The sequence below is a fragment of the Eutrigla gurnardus genome (genome assembly GCF_963514095.1).
Source record: "Eutrigla gurnardus genome assembly, chromosome: 15".
Classification (NCBI taxonomy): domain Eukaryota; kingdom Metazoa; phylum Chordata; class Actinopteri; order Perciformes; family Triglidae; genus Eutrigla; species Eutrigla gurnardus.
Genome location: NC_139938.1, coordinates 22108481 through 22125326, shown reverse-complemented (window position 1 = coordinate 22125326; position 16846 = coordinate 22108481). Strand labels below are relative to the sequence as shown.

General features: G+C 43.1%; 2 protein-coding genes and 1 long non-coding RNA gene across 17 annotated transcripts; 1 reads left to right on the top strand and 2 right to left on the bottom strand.

Annotated features, from left to right (window-relative positions):
- The first annotated feature begins 457 nt into the window (after window positions 1-457).
- Window positions 458-10046, top strand: il13ra2 (interleukin 13 receptor, alpha 2). Of its 13 annotated transcripts, none has more exons than XR_014598380.1 (12): window positions 458-515; window positions 760-874; window positions 1069-1220; window positions 1910-2066; window positions 2169-2289; window positions 2641-2825; window positions 2935-3089; window positions 3822-3969; window positions 8112-8228; window positions 8316-8338; window positions 9133-9202; window positions 9484-10046. XR_014598380.1 is itself a non-coding variant. In XM_084028371.1 (11 exons), exons 2-9 carry the CDS (start codon window positions 778-780, stop codon window positions 8225-8227), a joined length of 1131 nt encoding a protein of 376 aa, XP_083884497.1. In that variant the 5' UTR covers window positions 458-515; window positions 760-777; the 3' UTR covers window position 8228; window positions 8316-8338; window positions 9133-10046. The 13 variants fall into 13 exon arrangements, 8 of the variants coding, with proteins under 8 accessions (XP_083884497.1, XP_083884495.1, XP_083884491.1 ...); XR_014598381.1 differs by having other exon boundaries at window positions 8311-8338; XR_014598379.1 differs by lacking the exon at window positions 8316-8338.
- Window positions 10047-10588: 542 nt separating this feature from the next.
- mat2b (methionine adenosyltransferase 2 non-catalytic beta subunit methionine) lies at window positions 10589-14945 on the bottom strand. 3 transcript variants are annotated; one of them, XM_084028374.1, is made up of 7 exons: window positions 14775-14945; window positions 13597-13791; window positions 12603-12717; window positions 12362-12514; window positions 12088-12281; window positions 11881-11994; window positions 10589-11109 (listed from the first exon to the last, which is right to left on the bottom strand). In XM_084028374.1, the coding sequence occupies exons 1-7, from the start codon at window positions 14802-14804 to the stop codon at window positions 10933-10935; spliced, it is 978 nt and encodes a 325-aa protein (XP_083884500.1). In that variant the 5' UTR covers window positions 14805-14945; the 3' UTR covers window positions 10589-10932. The 3 variants fall into 3 exon arrangements, with proteins under 3 accessions (XP_083884500.1, XP_083884498.1, XP_083884499.1); XM_084028372.1 differs by lacking the exon at window positions 14775-14945 and adding an exon at window positions 14355-14556; XM_084028373.1 differs by lacking the exon at window positions 14775-14945 and adding an exon at window positions 14355-14556 and having other exon boundaries at window positions 13597-13788.
- LOC311025463 lies at window positions 13802-14345 on the bottom strand. The gene is made up of 3 exons (XR_014598384.1): window positions 14150-14345; window positions 14023-14073; window positions 13802-13985 (listed from the first exon to the last, which is right to left on the bottom strand). It is a non-coding gene; the product is annotated as an uncharacterized lncRNA (long non-coding RNA).
- Window positions 14946-16846: the final 1901 nt, after the last annotated feature.

The following is a 16846-nucleotide window of genomic DNA, read 5'->3' as shown; positions in this document are numbered from 1 at the left end:
TCCAATTCTTTGCAGTCTGTCTTGTCTTTGCATGCATCTCAGGCCCAGTGGTGCACTTTGCTCAATGTGCCACCGTTTTGCTGATGGTGTGGATGATTATTATTATGGAAACACACCAGCCCATAATGCAGATAACTGTAATTGACAAGGAAATGCTGTTAACAATTAAAGCATTTCTTTACAAGTGTGACCAGTCTTGATCTCACTTGTCAGAAGAACAAAGCATCCTATTCCAAGAGGGAACGGAGAGAGTTAGATTTGGGTGGTTGTGACTAAGTTTTATCCACGAGTCACAATAAAACCTGACAAGTCTGGCATCAATGTGTCCATTTGTCAGGGGAATTTTATTTGTGGAACATTACAGCCACTGGAAAAGAGCCAACATGAAATTATGTTATGAGTTAAAAAAAATCCCCCCCAATATAACTGTAGCTCTGTCTCACTCCTCTTGAGTCCTCCTCCTCAAAGAGTGAGAACAAACAGCCAGCACTCAGTCTCCTAAATCTCGCCTTCACGTAAGTACACTCTTCTTTGAAGTCTAGCCGCTTCATATGTTTTAGCAATATTTCAGGTAATATTTGATTTCCAAGCTCCTATAAGGGAAAGTCTTTCTAAAGAGGTGTGATCCCTTTTGTGACGATTTCACGCTTTTTTCCTTAAAAAAAACAAACAATTCTGATGATCCTGTAAGATTAGATTAGCCTCCGTAGCGTTCATTTGATTCTATGTTTTATGCCTACATTTTATTTGTTTTTCCAGGTTTTGTTTTGTTTGTTTATGAACGGAGCGTGTCTGATGGCGCGTCACTCGTGGCTGACACTGATGCTGCTCCTGCTAGGCTGGAGGGAGCGCGCGCACTGCGCTGGATTTACAGGTCGGTCCAGATTTCATTTTACATTCATAGCATGTATCATATATTTCTTTCAAAAGACAGACAGACAGACAGACAGACAGACAGACAGACAGACAGACAGACAGATGTTGCCAGGAATTGGGCGACTTTGAGAGCCTGTTCAAACAGATTGAACATTACCAGTCGCACTAAAGAGGATGTGTTTCCTCCTCCAGTGGATCCTCCTGAGGACCTTGTCATATCGGACCCTGGCCATCTTGGACGTCTCCAGATGACATGGTCCCCGCCAGCCAGCTTGATGAACCTGACGGAGTGCTCCAGACGGTATCAGCTGGAGTACTACGACACCTACACGGAGAGCTGGACTGTACGTTTTCATGATTTTTTATTCAGATCTGAACCTAACCTCTTGCCAGAAGTGTACACACGGCATCATTCTCACATCATGAGATCCCAGAAATGTCACCCTCTACCCGGGATGATCTGCTTACTCAGCAATTTAACAGTGATGAGTCACCGATTCAGCTGCTCCAGGTTTATTCTGTGGAATTTTTTAAATTTCAGCATACACAGGGTACTTTAACCCATTACATCAGAGGGGAAAATCTGCCACATCTGTTTGATTTAGATATGTAACCATATCCGGTAGTAAAGGAAGCTCTATTTCTATGTGTTTAAATAGGGCTTCAATGTAAAGATTAATAATAATAATAATAATAATAATAATAATAATAATAATAATAATAATAATACATTTTATTTAGAAGCGCCTTTCAGGTCACTCAAGGACACTTTACAAATTAAAACAAGAGCAAACAAATAACAAAACCATTAAAAGTGCAAGTAAAAACATCATGACAACTACAATTTCATTTATGATGCATTTGTTTTTAATGAAAAAACATTTAAGCATTTGCACGTGGTTAAGGTGGAGCACATTCCCAGTCCCACAGGGACCAATTTTAGCTTTGAAAACACATGCGTCCATTACTTTAAGAGTTTAAGAAAGTTTGAGCACAGTGAAGCTGAAGTGTGATGTGAACTGTTGGATGGCAGGCTATCAGGACGGTCGGGACGACCCACAGCGCCCAGTTTGACCTGATGAAAGACGTGAGCGTGAGAGTGTACACCTTGCTGAGTGGACCCTGCACCAACGGCACGATGATCAAGAGCGCCAGTTACACGGAGCTGGTCCAGAAACCTCCCAGGACAGGTACGTCCTCAATATTCATATATGGTGGTAAAAAAAAAAGAGATATTTGGAAAAAATGTATGAACTGGCATTGATTGGTTTTACCGGCCTTTTTACCTCTAGGTGTTGTGGGTTCTGAAGTCCAGGATTTGGTCTGTGTGTACTATAACATGAAGTACGTGGAGTGCACTTGGGGAGGAAACCCAAAGATGCCGGCCAACTCGCAGTTAAATCTATATTTCTGGTATGTCGTGTGCCCATCGAAAGACATTTTAGTCGCTTGACCACTCAACAAAAATATCTCTTAGATGGGTTAGACAGCCATGGTCCTGCTGACCTTTCATCTAAGATCCACAGACAAGGAATCTGAACAACTTGGTGATTGGTTGACATGTTAATGATCCATATAATAGTTTGGTGATTTCCTCAAGAGTGTTGTTGAATAGTTCTACTGCGTTCTACTAGTTCTACTAAGTTGTATTGATCGTATCACATTTACCCATGAAGAACTAAGATGATGATAAACACATACGTCAAAGATCTCCAAACCTCCAGCCATGGAAGCAGTTTCTTATCAGGTCTGTCTCTTCCCCAGGCACAAGGAGCTGGGGAATGCAGAGGAATGCCCAAAATATATAATCACAGGTGGAATTAGGAGCGGCTGCAACTTCACAGAGAAGTCCCTCCCCGAGTTCACCGTTATCAACTTCTGTGTTAACGGCTCCTCTCCCGACGGGCCCCTGAAACCCACATTCGTCTCCCTGCAAATCCAAAACTACGGTAAACACGTTTGTCACGCGCAAACTCATAAATTGTATCGCACCAACATCTGAGTTTTATTCCTCCCAGCATCTGTGATCTGGTCTTCATTGTTTTAATGTTTTCGCAGTGAGGCCTGACACTACGGGGAGGGTGGATTTGAAAACGGGCCCGGGCGTGCAGCTGGAAGTACACTGGCAGGGTCCTGCTGGGAGGGTTCCTGGACACTGCCTAGAATGGGAGGTGGAACACATTCAAGAGGGACCTGACGGGAAGATTACATCGGTATGATTTACCGAACAAAGGCATTTCTAAAGGAAGCCTACTATCCGTACCCCTGCATCGGTGCAGAGTGTCCTTGTTTACGGGCTTCAAAATAGATAAGAAAAGTAATAACATCATTGCTGCACCTGCACACAACAGATTTAGGGTGCTGAGAGTCATAAAAGCGGAAGAGTGTGAAGCATAAATGTGTCACTGCCGGCTTTAAAGAGGTCAAATAATGCTGGTATTTTTAATATCTCAGCCAATCTGAATACATTATTGTCAATTACACGAATCAGAATGTGAGCTCACATTTCCAGTTTCACGACCCAAACCAACAGCAACAGTGGCTGATAAAGAGGATAAAATGATGAAAAGGCAATTTAATATATTCTGGATACGATTTTATTGCTTAACGATCTATAACCACTTTTGATGTGGACCTTTCTCATATTCTATTTGTTCACTGCACTTTTAGACCCTTCCTTTTTAAAGTTTCAAAGATGAAATAGACATGGAGGAACATGACCATTGTGTTTGTGGTCAATATTCAAATCTGCGTTTTGCTCCGGTTTGGCCTTAAAAATGAATAATGTGTTTCCAAACACAGCTTCTCAGGTGGTTCTGTGTGACCAACCATCTGGTGGGTCATGTTGCTCCAAGCCGCTTTAGGTTCTGAGCTATATGCGTGTTAAGTTAACGCTCTGATTGTTCAATTCAAATCATTTCTCGACTTCTTTTTGTTATCGACAGAAGCGGATTTCAACCAAACAGACGAGCCTGACTCTGGCCGCTGCCCACGATGGCGAAAGACACTGCTTGAGGGTTCGCTCCAAGTTGCACAAGTATTGCGTAAAAAAGAGCTTCTGGAGCGAGTGGAGTCATCCGACATGCTACCCAGGTAACAGACAATATCAGCGTGAAGAACACTTGAAAAATATCGTCTCTATCATCTCTGACTTTGGCTCTCCAGACAAGCATGTTGTGAAAAGATTTGAAAGATTTCATTCTACTCTCTCAGTCTTTTGTCTGGACGTTCCCATGAGTTATATGCAGCCATGAGCCACCGACATAGAAATTTGAAAAACCTGGACTGACTTCTTTATGAAATCATGGGTTAAATTCCTGAGATAATTATGAATCCAGCATTTCTGATTCAAAGATGAATTCATAATGTTTCCAGTGGGTAAAGCATTTCCAGGCTAAGCTCACTCAAGTAATCAAGTAATTTCTTCTGTTAAAAGCAACAACAGCAACAACAACAACACAACAACAACTCATAAGTCACACTAGCTTTGTGGATTCTGGAAAAAGCTGATGTTGTCATCAAATAGTAAGTTTAATTTTGTATTATTTATAATTATTGTTTTTTTTTAATGATATTGCAAAACATAAATTGAATAGCAGTAGGCGGTATGATATTTCTTCATTTTAAATTCATCATCATTAAATATAATTCATCCGTCAACTTGGATTTTAGTTTATTTTGCATCATATTATCAGCAATGATACGTTGTGGTTTCTTTGTTTCCTTCTTTTGACAAATGTACTTATTGTAAGTCGCTTTGGACAAAAGCGTCTGCTAAATGACCTAAACGTAAATGTAAATGTAAATATCATTAGGATCATGGTTTGATGAATAATCCAATATCTATATTTCTTATATTTTTGGTAATATTTAATGTGGTGTGGTAAAAAGTAGAAAACAATACAATTATATATAAACTCCTCAAAAAAAGTTTGGAAACGTTATTTCGGTCGATTATTCCTCCTCTTTAATAATACCAATTGGTATTGTATTTTATTTCGTTGGAAAGCCTGATTAGTCACCGTTACAACGAGGTACAACTTGTAAGAATTACGCATTCATGGAATGAGCAACACAGCTAATTGTGTGGGTAGTACCCCAAAAAAAGTGTGCCAAAATCCCCTTCAATATTCTTCTGTTGGTATTGACTCTTATTTTTAGCTTCAAGGGCCCGGTTTCCCGAAGCCTTCTTAAAGCCTTCTTAACGCTACGTCATTCGTAACCCCTACTTAGAGTTCCTACTTGACATTTCCCGAAACGTTCTTTGCTACGAATCTCTTTCGTACGTCACACGTTGGTAAGAGTGGTCTGGAGCGCTCTTAGAGCCTTCTTAGCTCTACCGTAGCGATGTTTCCTGATGCTAGTCGCCGCCACTGTACGGTAATCCAGAAATCCCAGCTGCGCATGGAACTGCACATTGCCAGTGTTGTGTTTCACCAGTGGTTTTAAGTCATTCATGAAGAAAATAAAAATAAAATGCGCATGCATTTCATCACAAGGCTAAGCTTTACCTCAACCTCAGAAGTAGCTGAACCAAAGACGTTGCCGTCCTCGGAGCCGTTTAGTAATACATAATTTCATAAGGATCAACTTAAATCCCATGGATATATTGACCGACGCCGCGGCTATATTGCATAAGTTTCGACTACAACTCCTCCGCTGATATTTATTATATCTTTTTTAAAATCAGTATAGGCTATGGTAGTATGTTCGACCTAAATAAATGTTTAGGCCTAGAAGGATTTCTAGCAATGTTTTATTCGCAAACACTGCAATAGCCTACATTTTATAATATAGTGCTGTCATGCACCTGCGCATGAAATGGAAAGTCGAACTCTGAGCAATCGATTTCAGCACTTTCTTTCTGGACAGCGCCGTGTACGTACGACGTAAGGAGCGTTTCTTAAGAAGACTCCTAAGAGACCGTTCGGGAACCACGACTAACGAGGTAAACAACTCTGGTAAGTCATAACGTATGAGTCTTCGTAGCGCGCTAAGAGTGGACGTTATCGGGAAACCGGGCCAAGAGCTGGCAGGTGTATGCCAGTCACAGGTGTGTGATTGGCACCTAATTTCCTCACCCTTGCTTCATTGAGGAACCGTAGGCTTTCTTCCAGAGACTACAGGCAAAGGGAAGCCGGTCTTCTTGGGGTGTTGGGGACGGCCACCTCGTGGTCTGTCTTTGACTTCACCAGTCTCACGGACCTTGGTCCTAAGTTTGGAAATGGTTCCAGGGCTGACACCAAATAATGCTGCCACTCTGGGTACCGAAACACCAACTTCCACTTGCCCTTTTGCACGGGCCTTAATTCAACAAAGTTACAGGACCCATGCACACAAGTGCTGTCAATTAGATGCCAATCAGATGCCAGTGACTTGCATACACCTGCAAGCACTTGAAGCTCAAAATGAGAGTGAATACCAACAGAAGAATATTGATGGGGGTTTTGGCCAGGGTTGCCAACTCTTTCACCATCAATCTCACGCTGTCAAGCACACGAACGAAATGGGAGTGTCATGCCAGGAGCGTGAGAGGAGCGGTTAGCTGTGTTGCTCATTCCATGAATGTGTAATTCTTACAAGTTGTACCTCGTAAAGGTGACAATGTTGGCCTAATACATGTTGTGGAAATAAGATTCTACCCTGAATACAGGACAAGCGGTAGACGGTGGATGGAAATTACATTCTTAGCCGTTTTGTATTTTAATATCCAAATTATGCTACTTAGTAGTGTCAATATAACTAAATAACTTTAGGCTATATGACGGCATTAAAAGCATCATAGCCTTTAAAATATACAAAACAAAAACAAAAAACAAATGTACAAAAAAATGAGTGGAAACTTTATATTTTGTCCTGTTTTTTTTGTTTTTGCAGCCAGCGATGCTGCTCGGATCGGGCAGGATGAAGGATCATTTTCCATTTGGGCTTCGTGAACCTCAACTGCACTTTGTGGCCATTTATTTGATGTTATTTGATTTATTGATTTTGATTGATTGAATGTTGTAATTTTTGATGGCACTGAAGAAAAGGGCCATTTTGTTGCACCACTCGTGACTCACACTCGTCTGTAAACACCTTCCATTGACAAGATCCGGGCAAAGGAGGGATTTGGCCACAACTAGGGCTGCATCGCACAGAGAGGGATTTGTTTTGTTGTTAAAAGGGAACACATTTTAATCACTTTAGGGACATAACTGTACTGACTTAAGTAAGGTCTAACTTTTCGTGATAACTGCATCTGAGTGCTTCCTGGGGCTCAAAGCTAAACAGGATGTGCTGAGTGTGCTACACCCCCCCAAAAGAAGGTAAACAGTTGGGAGACTGTCTAGTTCCCCTTTTATTTACAACTGCTTAAGTTGGCCTCAAACAGTCTCGTCTCCACCCTTGTTAAAATTCTCATATTGAAATGATTTATTGGAGTTTTTTTCTTGTCTTGTACTTGCCAAAATGTCTTGCCAATTCAAACCTATTTTTTACATTTTTAGTAGGGAAATGTTACTGGAGTTCATTATCATTCTACTTTGAAGCGTAATGATGTTCTCACGAAATAAAATGTTTTATGTGCTGGTACAAGTCTCCTTCATTGCCCTGCAGGCAGTCAATAATGTTATGTTCTTTAATACTGTCTTCACTCAACACAGCTATCACACTGACAAAGGACACACAACCATGCCAAACAAATTATTTTTTTTTATTGGACTAATAATTCAAGGAGAATGTTCAATCAGCGAGCAACGCAGGCTGGTGCATGCATGTATTGTATTGCGTAGCTGCATGACCCAAAACAGAAAGAAAAACCAAACAAATGGAGATCTCAGGATGCGTGACGAGAGGTTTTTAAATGAGCACACGGTCCAGGTGTTGCCAGTGTTGCTGATGAGCTCATGTGTTTTCTGATGAGCCTCTGCCACACCCAACTCCTGTACCTGCAAGGAAACCAGATGGGACATTTAAAAAAATGAATGCATTAAATGTAAAAACGATTAGAAAAATACCTTCCTCTGAGGAACTTTAATAAAACTGACACAACACAAACGTGTCCAAATTACTCAGGGATCTATGAAATGTGCAAATATGGATCTTCTGCTTTGTTTGGACGTTCATAATTAACCATATTTCATAATTCTTTATGTAGATTTCTATTGACTTATGTTTGACAGGTTCATTAGCTTTTATTGATGAAGTGATTTGTGAATAACTGAGACCGTGTTGGTGTCTTTGTTTTGTTTTAGAAATGAGAGAAGTGTCAACTCAACCAGGGTGGGACAGGATTCCCATCTATGAGTACGTCACTTTTGCCTTCATCTCCATAATGGTGCTGCTGCTGTGTGGGGGGCAGTGCTCATAGTGTGAGTAAACACTAATACACAAGATCCAAACACCTCTGGGTGTAATAACCCATTCATTTAATTACATTTGATTTGTTTCCAGAACAGAGCTGCTGGTATGGTTTGACCCTGTGAGTGTGTGTCATCATGATAAAATGTGACCCTGGAGACACCTGCTGTAGCATGATTTACCCTAACCCTGTAGCATGATTTACCCTAACCCTAACCCTGTAACATGATTTACCCTAACCCTAACCCTGTAACATGATTTACACTAACCCTAACCCTGTAACATGATTTACCCTAACCCTGTAGCATGATTTACCCTAACCCTAACCCTGTAACATGATTTACACTAACCCTAACCCTGTAACATGATTTACCCTAACCCTGTAGCATGATTTACCCTAACCCTAACCCTGTAACATGATTTACACTAACCCTAACCCTGTAACATGATTTACCCTAACCCTAACCCTGTAGCATGATTTACCCTAACCCCAACGCCAACCCTAACCCTTACCTAATTTTCACATTTTTGCTTATATCTCGGGAACGGAGGGTCATAAAGACTCACGAGTGTTTGTCGTTTAACCTAATTTGACCCTTCTGAACACGCCCGTCTTTGACCTGAGTCTCTACGACTTGCCGTTCCGGAGATACAGCCAGAATACAAAGAGGAATTAACCCAAAACCCAACCTGAACCCTAACCCCAACGCCAACCCTAACCCCAAATTTAACATTTCTGCTTATATCTCGGGAAGGGTCGTAGAGACTCGGGAGTGGTTGGCGTTTGACCCAATTTGACCCTTCTGAACACGCCAGTCTTAAACTCGTGTCTCTACGACTTACCGTTCCGGAGATACAGCCAGAATAAAACAGGAATTAACCCTAACTACATTTCTGCTTATATCTCGGGAACAGAGGGTCGTAGAGACTCGGGAGTGGGTGGCGTTTGACCTAATTCGACCCTTCTGAACATGCAGCCAAAAAAGTAAGTAACCCTATGGCCCAACCCTAAACCGATCTTGTGATTGGAGGACGATCCCTCTACCTCTGAGCCAAATCTGCCCCCCTCAGTCACTTCACAATCACGTATATTATCTGTCTTTCATACACTGAACTTAATAATAAATACTTTTAGAACTGGAATTATGCTAGATGCATTATAGGCACATCACTTACTGTATATGTATACATCAACTTATATAAAATTAATTTGTCTTATTGATGTCCTATTAAATAAACTTGTCCTTTCTCTGCACCAATGCACAGGAAAAAGGAATACAAGAAAAACATAATGGACTATGTACAACAGTGTGTGTGTGAACTGTTATGTTATATTATTCTGTTTTGTTATATTATTTTACTCTGTAATGTTGTTATCTTAATATGTTAAAGCACTTCTATGTCCTTTCCTATAGCACTTTGATCATAGCGCTGTTGTTCTTAAGGTACGTTTGCTGAACAGCTACTACTTTACTCAGACAAGGACCCAACACTGTATTTTTTTGCTCTTACTTTATCGGCAATATGTTGTGGTTTTTTTCTTTTGACAAATGTACTTCTTGTAAGTCGCTTTGGAAAAAAGCATCTGCTAAATGCCCTTAATGTAAATGTTATATTATCTTACTTTGTTATGTTATATTATTTACTTACTGGTAAAACTACATCAGAATGTTCAAATATGTTGTTCTCGTTTCATTTGAATGTTTTTCATTTTATTATTTTTTATTTTATGACGTTATGTAACTTATGTATTCATAATATACAGTCATATATCACAGGAAAATATAGTACGAGGTAGTATATATACATAAATACACTGCTCATCAACACTAAGGGAACCTTCAACTCAGTCTGACTCCAGGTCAGTTACACTTCATCATTGCGATATCTTTTTGTTGCTGATGATGTTGTTGTTGTACAGTGAATATGTACTGTCTTATAATTGTGTTTTTATACTAGTTTTAATTTTCTCAAAAGTTTCCTGCCCAGGGACTACAGATGTAAATCAGCTCTTAGCTAACTCTGGTACAGCTAAGAAGCTGTGCACTGTCCCTGTTAAATAAACAAATAAATAAATAGATGTGCTGCAAATACCCACGTCCAGAACTCGCCAACCAGCTTTCCAACGACGCCACCCCGACTCTCTGCCACCTTCCAACCAAAGGTTATGCTCCTGAAAGACGATCAGTCACCAACTCACGCCCGTGTTTATCCTCTGACCCTCCCACCTTACTTGAACAATCAGCACTGCTGCACGCTTCACGCCTGCCTGCCTCTTCTTTCAAGTAGGAGGGGACAGAAAGGATGCAGAGTTGCCTAGAACCTTCCATACGTCGCATGGAGTTTACAAAAAGAAAATACAAACCTCAGCTCAGCTTCTTCCTTTAGATGTTTAATGTGTTTAATGCCGACAATCACAATCACGTTTCATCTTCAGACTTACACTGACTCCAATGACACTGTACATCTTTGTTGTATTTAGTGAATCCATTTCTTAAATTAAGCGTTTTAGACATACCTTTATTTTGAAAAATAAATCTGTAGGTTTCCTGTTGAAAGATGACATCATTCACAACTCATAATACATAACAAACATAATAATTCAAACCTGAAGACACAATGCAGGGTAAAGTGACAATTAACATCAATCAAATATATGTGTCCGCTCAACCGTATACCTCTCTGTCTGTCTCTACCCGTCTACCTGTCTGTGGGTCAGTGGAAGACAGTCTGTCTCCAGCGTTTGTCAGGTGTGAATGGCCACAGACAGTCTGTGATGGCGGAGGTGAAAGGTCGCGGCTCGACGCTCAGGTTCAACAGCTCAAGTCGAGAACAATTCAGCTGGCTGTTGATTGGACGAAGAGTCGACTGCTGAGGCAGCTGCTCTGTCAGCTGACGACAGAAAGACAGGCAGGCAGACAGACACGGACAGACAGAGAGAGAGACACACAGACAGGCAGACAGGCAGGCAGGCAGACAGACGGACAGAGAGAGACAGGTAGACAACGAGAGAGAGACACAGACAGGCAGGCAGGCAGGCAGACAGAGAGAGACAGGTAGACAACGAGAGAGAGACACAGACAGGCAGGCAAGCAGACAGACAGACAGAGAGAGACAGGTAGACAACGAGAGAGAGACACAGACAGGCAGGCAGGCAGACAGACAGACAGAGAGAGACAGGTAGACAACGAGAGAGAGACGCAGACAGACAGACAGGCAGGCAGGCAGACAGACAGACAGACAGAGAGAGACAGGTAGACAACGAGAGAGAGACACAGACAGGCAGGCAGGCAGACAGACAGAGAGAGACAGGTGGACAACGAGAGAGAGACACAGACAGGCAGGCAGGCAGGCAGACAGACAGACAGACAGAGAGAGAGAGACAGGTAGACAACGAGAGAGAGACACAGACAGGCAGGCAGGCAGACAGACAGAGAGAGACAGGTAGACAACGAGAGAGAGAGACACAGACAGGCAGGCAGACAGAGAGAGAGAGAGACGTGTTTTAAAAAAGAAAAACTATATATACTATCAACGCTACCCTTATTAACGTGAAAAATAATTTAAAACTAATGACACAATGATTGATCTACTATAAGGTATATCAGTCAACATATTGATTGATATGACAGTAAACATATATATAGATATGTATATATTTACAGGTATGAGGTGGTTGTTCGGCAGGTTGAAGGCCTGAGCGATGGCGACGGCCATCTCATATTTGGTCATCTGCTCTTTGCCTGAGAAATGAAAGATACCTCTAATAGATTGGTCCTGGAAGAGAGACAGACAGGTGGTGAGACAAGTGACAGAAAGGCAGACAGAGAGGTGGTCAGGCAGCATGTTATGACAGACAGACAGGCCTACCTGTCTGGCTCTCTCTGACAGTTTCCTGCAGACGGCGGCGACGTCCCTGGCATCCGTGGGGAACCTCTGCTGGCAGTGATCCAGCGCGGCGCCCTCCGAGGCCTCCTGGACTTTCAGCCACAGTGATGTCACCGCGCTCTCAGTCACAGACTCCACCTCCCCGAAGAGAACCGGCACCCGCAGCACCACTGCATCTGATAGAGAGACAGGTGAGGTGCAAATACGTGAGAAGACAGACAGGTGAGGGACAGACAGGTGGCAAACAGACAGCTACCTGGACAGTGTCTGAGCGTCTCTCTCTCCCCCTCCAGTTTGCTGCGTCCGTAGACGTTGACGGGGTTCGGAGCGTCGTCTTCGCCGTACGGAGGGTTCCTCCCGTCGAACACGTAGTCGGTGCTGATGTAGAGGAAGAACGCTCCGCAGACCGCTGTATCCATGACGACAAGAAGAATTAGAAGAACATAAACACGTCAACACAGGAGGATGACGGTGACACCTACAAGACAATCACCTACCCGCCTCTTTGGCGAGCGTGCTCGTGGCGTGCACGTTGAGGTTGATGGCGGCTTCAGTGTGTCTCTCCACAACATCTGGACGTCGTTCTGCTGCACAGTGGACGACCACATCGGGCTGAGAGAGAGGTCAAAGGTCAACAGATCACAAACCAGATCCAATAACTTAATAATAATAATAGATCCACCACACTGGAATATACACGCCACACTATTCTCTCCAAGTTATCAAGCTGATATGTACAGTAGCCCGGTGTGTAGTAGCCCGGTGTGTAGTAGCACGGTGTGTAGTAGCACGGTGTAGTAGTAGCCTGGTGTGTAGTAGCCCGGTGTAGTAGTAGCCCGGTGTAGTAGTAGCACGGTGTAGTAGCCCGGTGTAGTAGTAGCACGGTGTGTAGTAGCACGGTGTAGTAGCCCGGTGTGTAGTAGCCCGGTGTGTAGTAGCACGGTGTAGTAGCACGGTGTGTAGTAGCACGGTGTAGTAGTAGCACGGTGTGTAGTAGCACGGTGTAGTAGCACGGTGTGTAGTAGCACGGTGTGTAGTAGCCCGGTGTGTAGTAGCACAGTGTAGTAGTAGCACGGTGTGTAGTAGCACAGTGTAGTAGTAGCACGGTGTGTAGTAGCCCGGTGTGTAGTAGCCCGGTGTGTAGTAGCACGGTGTAGTAGTAGCCCGGTGTAGTAGTAGCACGGTGTGTAGTAGCACGGTGTGTAGTAGCACGGTGTAGTAGCCCGGTGTGTAGTAGCCCGGTGTGTAGTAGCCCGGTGTGTAGTAGCACGGTGTAGTAGCACGGTGTGTAGTAGCACGGTGTAGTAGTAGCACGGTGTGTAGTAGCCCGGTGTGTAGTAGCCCGGTGTGTAGTAGCCCGGTGTGTAGTAGCACAGTGTAGTAGTAGCACGGTGTGTAGTAGCACAGTGTAGTAGTAGCACGGTGTGTAGTAGCCCGGTGTGTAGTAGCACGGTGTGTAGTAGCACGGTGTGTAGTAGCACGGTGTAGTACCTTGTACTCGTGCAGCAGTCCTCTGACGGCGTCCTCGTCTGTGAGGTCACAGCGTTGGAGGCGGGGTCTGGCTCTCCTGTATCCGGTCCCAATAACTATCCAGCCATTGTTCTGAAACTCTCTGCACATGGCCCGACCCAGAAGTCCCGTTGCCCCGGTAACCAGGACCTTTGGACCTGGGACCATAACCTCCTCCTGGAAGACACAATTGCATTAAACCCTTAACAACACACAGATGAAGGTTCAGAACCCACGGAACCTGACCCCACGCTGACCACGGAGCCTGACGCCACCCTGACTCCACAGAACCCAACATGGGGTCCTGACCCCATGGAACATGACCACAGAACCTGACCTTACCCTGACCACGGAACCTGACCCCACAGAACCTGGCCCCACCCTGATCACGGAACTTGACCACAGAACCTGAACACAGAACCTGACCCATGGAACTGTACTCCACCCTGACAACAGAACCTGGCCACACCCTGACCACGGAACCTGAACACAGAACCTGACCCCACAGAACCTGGCCCCACCCTGACCACGGAACCTGACACCTCACAAAACACACAGAGGGAGACCGCCTTCCTCCATTACATCATCACACTATTGTTGATATTGATAATAAATGAATGATATGAATCTGGACAAAGCTCCAGGACCTGATCTACAATGCATCGGGACCAGGACCTGCCCAGGACCACATCCATCCGTTAGCTGTTAGCACTGTTAGCTGTTTACAGGTGAGTGTTTACCTGAACCAGCTGCACGCGGCCTGGGCTGAAGATAATTCTCAGTTCTGCGCATGCGCGGCTCATCACTCCCGTCTGATCAGATATGCTTCTGATATTTGTTGTTGATCGATATTGATCACTCGGCGACGATCTGTCTTTTGATGCGCACTTTGTTTCTTTCTCTTCCGTTTCCGGTCTCACAACGATCAGCTGTTTGCCGTAAAGCAGCTGACGCGGTAATACTAGTTGGTTAGCATGCAGGCTAACGGAGAAGAAACCCGGAATGATGGGAAATACAACACTCCGCTTTGAATAAACCGGCTCAGTTTGGTTTATTTAAAGAGACTCTGTGTTCCGGATCACAGAATCAATCTGATTCAAAACGGGTTTAATAAGAACACATTATTTCAAAACACTGAAATATACGAACTGTGAATTTACCTCCGAACCGTTGATATCAAATCCAGGCATGTGATCCGGGTCCAGTTCTCAGACCAGTACAGATCCCTACAGACCAGGACAGATCACGACAGACCAGCAAAAGAATAAAACAGTTTAAATAGTCGGTCTTAATTATTTTCTTGTTCTTCGGCTGCGTCTTCGCCTGCTTCTTCTTTAGTGTTTATTGGCGTTGACAGACCACTTTAGAGGAGCATTACCGCCCCCAGCTGGACTGCAAGTGTAACAACAGCTGAGCAGGAAAAGCCTCAGTTCTTTTAAGATCACTTTTATTCTCACTTCACCTACAGAATGATGTACAAATACATAATTATTGTTGTACACATAATTAATATAGCACATGCACAGTGTTCACAGTTTCCAGACCTGCAATGATCAAATTACTTGTTTATTATAATAATAATTATAATATTTGTTATAAATGAACATAAACCTTTCCGGAGCGATTTCCATGGTAACAGAGATTGACTAGTTTGGTCAGTCCCTGTGGACCACGACGGTAGTGTTTCAGAGCACCCTTTATGACCTGCTCAGTCCTGGTTCTGATGGGCCTCCCTTCCCTCCAGCAGCGTTGTGTCAGTGTTGGCTCTAGACGGAGCATCGAGAAGAAGCTCTGCTCCTGTAGGAGGAGGAGCCTCTGCTGCCGGGGGTGGAGCCCTCCACCTCCCACCGGAGGTTGAAGACGATGGTGAAGCATGATCTGGGTGTGTCAGCGATGAACTGGTTGCTGATGGAGGCCTCGTTGGAGTCTGGTGAACCTGCAGGATTTCACCAATGGCGAGCTTTAAGATGAACTATAACCAGTTTTCTCTCTGATGGTCTCGTTTACTCACGTAGGTCACAAAGAGGCTTCACTGTTGAACTGATACTGTGTAATAACCTGTTAAAAGTCCCTCAAAGTCACTTTGAGCTCAATAATTGGCTTTGTCTACATGTATACGGATAGTTTTGAAGACATATATTCGTCAACACACAAACCAAGTTTTAGATCAATAAAACCATTTGTATCATATTTTCTAAACGATTTTCTTAGACTTACTAACATGATCAATATATATAGCACTTTGATCATAGCACTGTTCTTCATGTATCCTTGCAGAACAGCTGCTTACTTGTTTCAATTTTTTCACTAGTACTTTATCGGCAATGATATGTTGTAGTTTCTTTCTTTCAACAAATGTACTTATTGTAAGTCGCTTTGGACAAAAGCGTCTGCAAAATGCCCTTAATTAAATGTAAATGTGAAAGTATTAAATTTGATACTGCAGGAATATAAGGTGCTTTATCCCTGAACAATCATGTCACTTTTTTTTTTTTTTTTTTTTAGATTTTGTTAAAAGGGTTAATAAACATTTTAAACAATTGGAGGGTGTGGAAAACACGACATCATCACCTCAAATTGCACCTGTCTATAATTGCGTTGTGTAATTACAATGTACCAGAAACACCAATGGCAGACGGCTGCCGCCTCATCGTCCACCCCATACATGAATCACGTTTTTGGTTCCTCCACATCTCCTCATGCTGTTTCCAGATCAGACAGGTGTCAAATAACTACAAACAAACCATCAATATATAGCTTCTATTGTTTCTGTTGTCACGTTACCTCTGAAGGAAGAATAAGCTCACTACGTATCCTCAGAATCTTCTTTGGACCACCACAGGGCCAAAGTGGGCGGGGCCCTGAACCAATGAAGATGTATTTAATCATCTTTATTTATTGTAAAATGTTTTTGTTTTTAAAATACTGGAGTGAATGTAACTTTAAAATGTCATAGGATTTGATAATGACATTTTTGAATGTTTGTACATTAGCCAGTTCAATCCCATAATATCTTACAGATGACTCGAAAAAATGACTTTGCTTCAAAGAAAACCAGAAGAGTTTGGGGTTAGGTGGTTAAGGGTGAAGGTCTGGGTTGGTTTAGGGTTTCTTATGGTTTGGGTTGGTTTAAAGATTGGGATTTGTTCGATTGGGATGTGAGAAGTCAGGTCCTGTTGCTGGTGAACGGAGAGCCAGTAGTGACTCCCGGCTGTAGGTGATCCTTCCAGCA

Coding starts and splice junctions, on each gene's coding strand:
- il13ra2 (XM_084028365.1), top strand. CDS start 778: ATGAACGGAGCGTGTCTGATGGCGCGTCACTCGTGGCTGACACTGATG. Junction 2,067..2,168: donor CCAGAAACCTCCCAGGACAG/GTACGTCCTCAA, acceptor TTTTACCTCTAG/GTGTTGTGGGTTCTGAAGTC. Junction 3,970..8,111: donor TCATCCGACATGCTACCCAG/GTAACAGACAAT, acceptor GTTTTGTTTTAG/AAATGAGAGAAGTGTCAACT.
- mat2b (XM_084028372.1), bottom strand. CDS start 14,417: ATGAGCCGCGCATGCGCAGAACTGAGAATTATCTTCAGCCCAGGCCGC. Junction 12,718..13,596: donor GACTGCTGCACGAGTACAAG/GTACTACACCGT, acceptor CCTCTCTCTCAG/CCCGATGTGGTCGTCCACTG. Junction 12,515..12,602: donor CACGCTCGCCAAAGAGGCGG/GTAGGTGATTGT, acceptor TCATGGATACAG/CGGTCTGCGGAGCGTTCTTC.